Source organism: Lycium barbarum, chromosome 5 (assembly GCF_019175385.1).
Source record: "Lycium barbarum isolate Lr01 chromosome 5, ASM1917538v2, whole genome shotgun sequence".
In the NCBI taxonomy this organism is placed as follows: domain Eukaryota; kingdom Viridiplantae; phylum Streptophyta; class Magnoliopsida; order Solanales; family Solanaceae; genus Lycium; species Lycium barbarum.
In genome coordinates this window covers 23,924,253-23,929,567 of record NC_083341.1, presented here as the reverse complement: position 1 = coordinate 23,929,567, position 5,315 = coordinate 23,924,253, and the positions used below count along the sequence as shown (strand labels likewise).

The window sequence follows — 5,315 nt, the reverse complement described above, 5'->3', positions numbered from 1 at the left end:
AAGAAAAGGGCCCCCCAAGCCGTTCTGCCTATTTCTTTTACCTAAAAGTAAATGCACTAGCTAGAAACATTATCTTTTACCAAAAACTTAGCTAAAAACATTATCTAAATATCATATTTTAATTTATGTAAAACAAAAAAATACCTAATGAAATACTTTCTCCATCTCAATTTAAGTGTCTTAGTTTGATCGGGACGGAGTTCAAGAAATAAAGAAAGATTTTTGAATCTCGTGATGTTAAATTAAAGATGTGTGTAGTTCTTTATATCTCGTGATCTTAAACTTGCCATATATAATGACATAATTGAAAAACTTACTAAATATAGAAAGAGACACTTCTTTTAAAACAAACAAAAAATGAAAGTAAGACACATAAATTGGGAAGGAGATAATAATATTATTTCTCATTTCTTTTTTCAATAGGACAGTTATTATGCAAATATCCAAATGTTATTTGCAAACGCTTTACCATTTCAAATTCATTTTGCAAAAGGAGAATTTAAAAACTTGATTGAAAAGTATTTTAATGGTTTTCCAATAATACCATTTTCTCAACAAGAATTATTTCGCTTATACTCGTTTTGCCAACGGTGTGCTAGATTACGTGTCATAAATTGATTCGCTACAACTATGTGGCCTCCTCCACGTATAATAAATCAAAGCTTTAAAGTCCAAAACGTACAAACCCAATTAAAAAACATTTGTCATCCATTTTCCTATTTTCTTCCAGATCGAAAAGACCCATTCCCCCCCCTCTAATTCTTAGCATTCTAAGGTATTTTAATTTTCAATTTTTCCTTAGTTTTCAGCATTCTAAGGTATTTTTCTCCTCTCTAAATTTTATTTTTCTTTTTTTTGTATGAATTTGCGTTGTTACCTGCAGATGTATTAGGATTTATACATGCATTTGTTAATTATTGCTGATGGTTAATTTAGATCTGAAATCGGATCTAAGAATTTGAAATTGTGTTGATATTTTTATGATCTGATGGTTTTGACATTTGATCTTTCGGGTAGGGTTTTGTCTAGATGATAGCATGTTATTAGAAAAAAAATGTTTTTTTGATTTTTTCGAAACGGCGATGTGAATTTATGCTGATGATTTAGAAATTGGTGACTGATTCTGTGAAATCTGAAATTTGTGGTGGTAATGAGTGATTAGATTAGTCTGTTCCTTACCTAAATTGAGTACATGTAAGTTTAACTTAGGGTTAGGGTGTGTTTGATATGAAGGAAAATGAGTGGGTTCCTTAATTATTTTCTTGTGTTTGGTACGTAAACAGAAATTATTACCCTAAAAGCATTTGTATATAATCTAGACGGTAGGAGGGCCAAATATACAAGAAATTGCTGACACGAGTAGCAAGTGAATAATTCAAAAATTGTACTAATGTCTTAACTAATACCCATCTGTGTGGCCTAATTTGACTTTGATGGTTGAGTTGATTAAACTTTTGACTGATATTGGATGTATTTTTAATTCCTTTAGAGGTTGTGATGGATAAATATCAGAAGGGATATATTAACTCCATACTCGTAATGTATTGTTGCAATGCCTGGATGCAATAGTTACCATGTTCCCATTAGTCGATCAATCCTGCAATTATTTGATTATTAGCTGTTTACTGTCTTTCATACGTTCACTGTGTTTGAGGACGTGCAATATATTAGTATGTTGAAAGATTTATGTGAACTTCGTACTAAACTTTTGTTCAATACTTTGAAACAGTGATTGGAAATGGCTTTGGGTGGAGGCGGACCGCAAAGGGGGACTGCTGCAGCAAATGCTGCTAACCTACGTCGAAGGAAGACCACTGCTGGTGGCGGAAGTGCAGGAGCAGCAGGTGGTACCATGCTTCAATTTTACACTGACGATTCCCCCGGACTCAAGATATCCCCCAATGTTGTGCTTGTGATGAGTATTGGCTTCATAGCCTTTGTCGCGATCCTTCATGTCATGGGTAAGCTTTACTTTGTCCGCAGAGAGGCCTAGAGAAATTCGGATATCTCATTGCTGACTTGGGAAATTTTTGTTGGGCAACAGCTTTCTTCGTTGAAGGAAGACTGAAATTGTAGCTTTATTTTCTTTTTGTTTGTCTATGCAATGAAGTTTATAGAAAAGTTTTCTAGTTATGAGTTGACTGTTTCTTGTGCTATCTTTGTTCCAACGTGTAATGAATAGGACCATGCCAAATTCTAGTTTCTTAAATCATGAATGGAAGCATGTTGCAATTGTAGCTTTAGCGAAAATGATTTTGTTTTGCTCGCTGCATGATGCTTCTAAGCAGCAAATGTTTCCTCTTTGTGTACCAATGAGGGTAAATCAATATCTTATGACATATGACTGTCCACAGCTGTTATGGGTTCAGAATTGAACTGAGTTATTCTTGTATCCTCATCAGCAATCCAATGTGGTGGTTATTTTGATGTCATTGTTTGAACTGGAGTTGCTAATCCTATTCTTTCATTGCTGATATCAGGCATATCTCTCCTCTTTCATGTAGTATGTTAGCAAAACCCTTTAAGTTATCAATATGCAGTTAAGACTTCCAGCGAGGAGAGATAGTATGGTAGTTACCTTTCAGCTTTCTCCACCTAACTTCGCCCCCTCCACATAACCCACCTCAAAAACAGGGCAAAATTCCTGTCGAAAGTGTCAACAATGGAAGAATCAAGAACCTAAGCGAACTATCATTTATTTGTGATAATATTAATTAAACAGTTGGGTTCATTAGGTTAAATTAAATAGCTGGGTTTTCATTCCTCTCTTCAATAGAGTGCAAACATATTCTAAAAAGCTGTCATAATAAACCAGTGTCGTCATCCTAATCTCTGTAATCGCAGTGCTTATCTGAAGCTTCATTCTTTTCACGCCATTTTTAGAGCATGGTGTTAATGTCTTTGAATAAAGAAGAAAAAGTAGCATAGAACAAAAAGAGAAGGAATTTCTTAGATCATTTATTGCTCAGGAAACCTTGCTAATCAAATGATGAAGAAGAGAAAGAAATAAGTACATGGAAATTGGCAAAATGAAGAGAAAAAAGATCTTGGAAGGAAAGATTGGAGAACTTATTTGGACTGGGAGATGCAAACCTGTTTGGATGGGCTTATGCCTTATAAGCTAAAAAAAATAAGTTGGGGTAGTCTAACTTTTTTTTTTTGGCTTATAAGCTGTTTAAGCTTATAAGCTGCTTTAGATAAGCTAAATCAAATGTGCCCAATTATTTTTTTGAGCTTATTTTAAGCACAAAATGACTTTAAGTTGGTCAGTCAAACACTCAAAAAAACTAAAAACAGCTTATAAGCAAATTATAAGCCAATCCAAACGGGCTCGGGATCGGGATCGAGAGAAGCAGCCAAGGAAGTTGGGGCTTTTTGATGAAATGACCAAAATGTCTCTAATTTGAGTGTGCTGAAATAAAAAGTAAGGGCAATTTAGGAAAATAAAAGATGGGTACATTTGTTAGCAAAATCCTAACTTAAATTATGAAATATTCCCAACTTCTATGATTCTTTTAATTTCAGAATTTGCACTGCTCACTAGGCAGTCCATTCTAAATTTCCAATGAGTCATAAAGAAGAAAATATGCGCACTATTCCTCGTGAAATGAAATACAAAATTAGGACTATATACAGAATTATATAGATCGCAGGATGTGTTTAATGAACCGTTTTACTCTACCCCATGCTGTAAATGAATACCAAAGGAAAATAAAAACGAATGAAGTGTTTAGATTGGTGAGTTCCATTCATCAAGATGTCTTCCTCTAAAATTCTGGCAAACAGTACAGATAGATAGAGTTGCATCTTTTGGTAAAGATAATCTATTATCAAGGGGTAAAGTTGAAAGACAATTATGTTAAATGATCTCAAATGTACGAGTTTTTCAAATTCAATCTAACTCCACTCGAAGAAACAGAACTTTTCATTTGCTAACTTCTCTAACTTAATTACTTGTATCAGGAGAATGAGAAGCAGACTAATACACGCATAACTGGCTTACCCCTTGCATAACTAATTAAAAATCTCAGTTAACACGAAGTTATAATAAGACGTACCAGTTACCAAGGCTGTGGCGTCGTGGACAAGAAATGAGTGTAATTCTTAGAGATCGGGGTTCAAATCTTAGAAGAAACAAAAAAATATTTCGCGATTTCTAGTTGCATAGACTTTGTTGAAGGATGTGATACAGGTTACAAAGCTTAAAACAGGCATGACAAAACAGTTAAGGTTTGATAATGCAAAATATTACTTACATCATGTCTTTGAATTGTCTTTCTTTTACTACTACAACAACAACAACAAAAAACCCAGTGTAATTCCACAAGTGGGTCTGAGGAGGGTAGGATGTACGCATACCTTACCCACCTTTGAATTCTCTTTCTTTTTCTCTTATGGCAATAAAGGATTAATATGTTATAATTAGTTTAAAACAGGTTATATTACAAAACAATAGAGGTGTCATTAAGGAGTTGGCAAAAAAAAATAAAAAAAAATGATAACTTGAATTCGCACTTCCAAGGCTGGGCTAAAAAACGACTCACCACTTTACTAAAATGAGTCATCTAACCACTCCAGCTATCCTAAATTGACTTTTCCCAATTAACAGCTGCCAGAGGCGAATCTAGGATTTTAAAAATATGGGTTCACCGCTAAAAAAAAAAAGAAGAAAAAAAACGTGTTAAGTGGAAATTGATCCTAAGTCTTCTAGGGAAATATCTCGACCTTCAACCAAGAGCACCATATTGCCTTGTTGTAGCATGCATTCCAACAGGTAATATTATATCAATTTTAGAACATATACACGTAAAATACCTAGTTTTACGTAGAGATCATTGGTTCACCTGCCCCAAATTTTCTACCTAAATTCGCCCCTGACGGCTACCTTGATCAAAATGTGGTTTACTGTCGGCCATAAAATAGCTTGTTTTTTGAAAATTGAAACTATATGAAGAATTACTGCTATGTACAAATTTATTTACACTAAAAATTATCCATATACTTTACCCTCCCCAGACCCCACATTGTGGATTTCATTGGGTATGTTATTATTATAAAAACCCATAAAACTGCAAATTCTGAAACCAGAACAAAATGGTACGCACTTCATATGACCAAAAGGCTAGAAGCACCTAGTTTTACACTTCACTGTGGTTTTGTAAATAACCTTGATCTTCAACTTTGCTTTAGGTACTTGATATGAACTTCCTTATATTGAAAGCTCCAACTTAATAACCATTTTTTACTAGTAAAAAATTTACACTGAATATATATCGTGTAGGAAATATCTTACACTTCAGGTCACTCAAAAGATA

General features: G+C 34.0%; 1 protein-coding gene across 2 annotated transcripts; it reads left to right on the top strand.

Moving 5' to 3' along the window:
• The first annotated feature begins 621 nt into the window (after positions 1 to 621).
• Positions 622 to 2,250, top strand: LOC132640736 (protein transport protein Sec61 subunit beta-like). Of its 2 annotated transcripts, none has more exons than XM_060357481.1 (2): positions 622 to 775; positions 1,730 to 2,250. In XM_060357481.1, the coding sequence occupies exon 2, from the start codon at positions 1,739 to 1,741 to the stop codon at positions 1,991 to 1,993; it is 255 nt and encodes an 84-aa protein (XP_060213464.1). In that variant the 5' UTR covers positions 622 to 775; positions 1,730 to 1,738; the 3' UTR covers positions 1,994 to 2,250. The 2 variants fall into 2 exon arrangements, with proteins under 2 accessions (XP_060213464.1, XP_060213463.1); XM_060357480.1 differs by having other exon boundaries at positions 661 to 818.
• Positions 2,251 to 5,315: the final 3,065 nt, after the last annotated feature.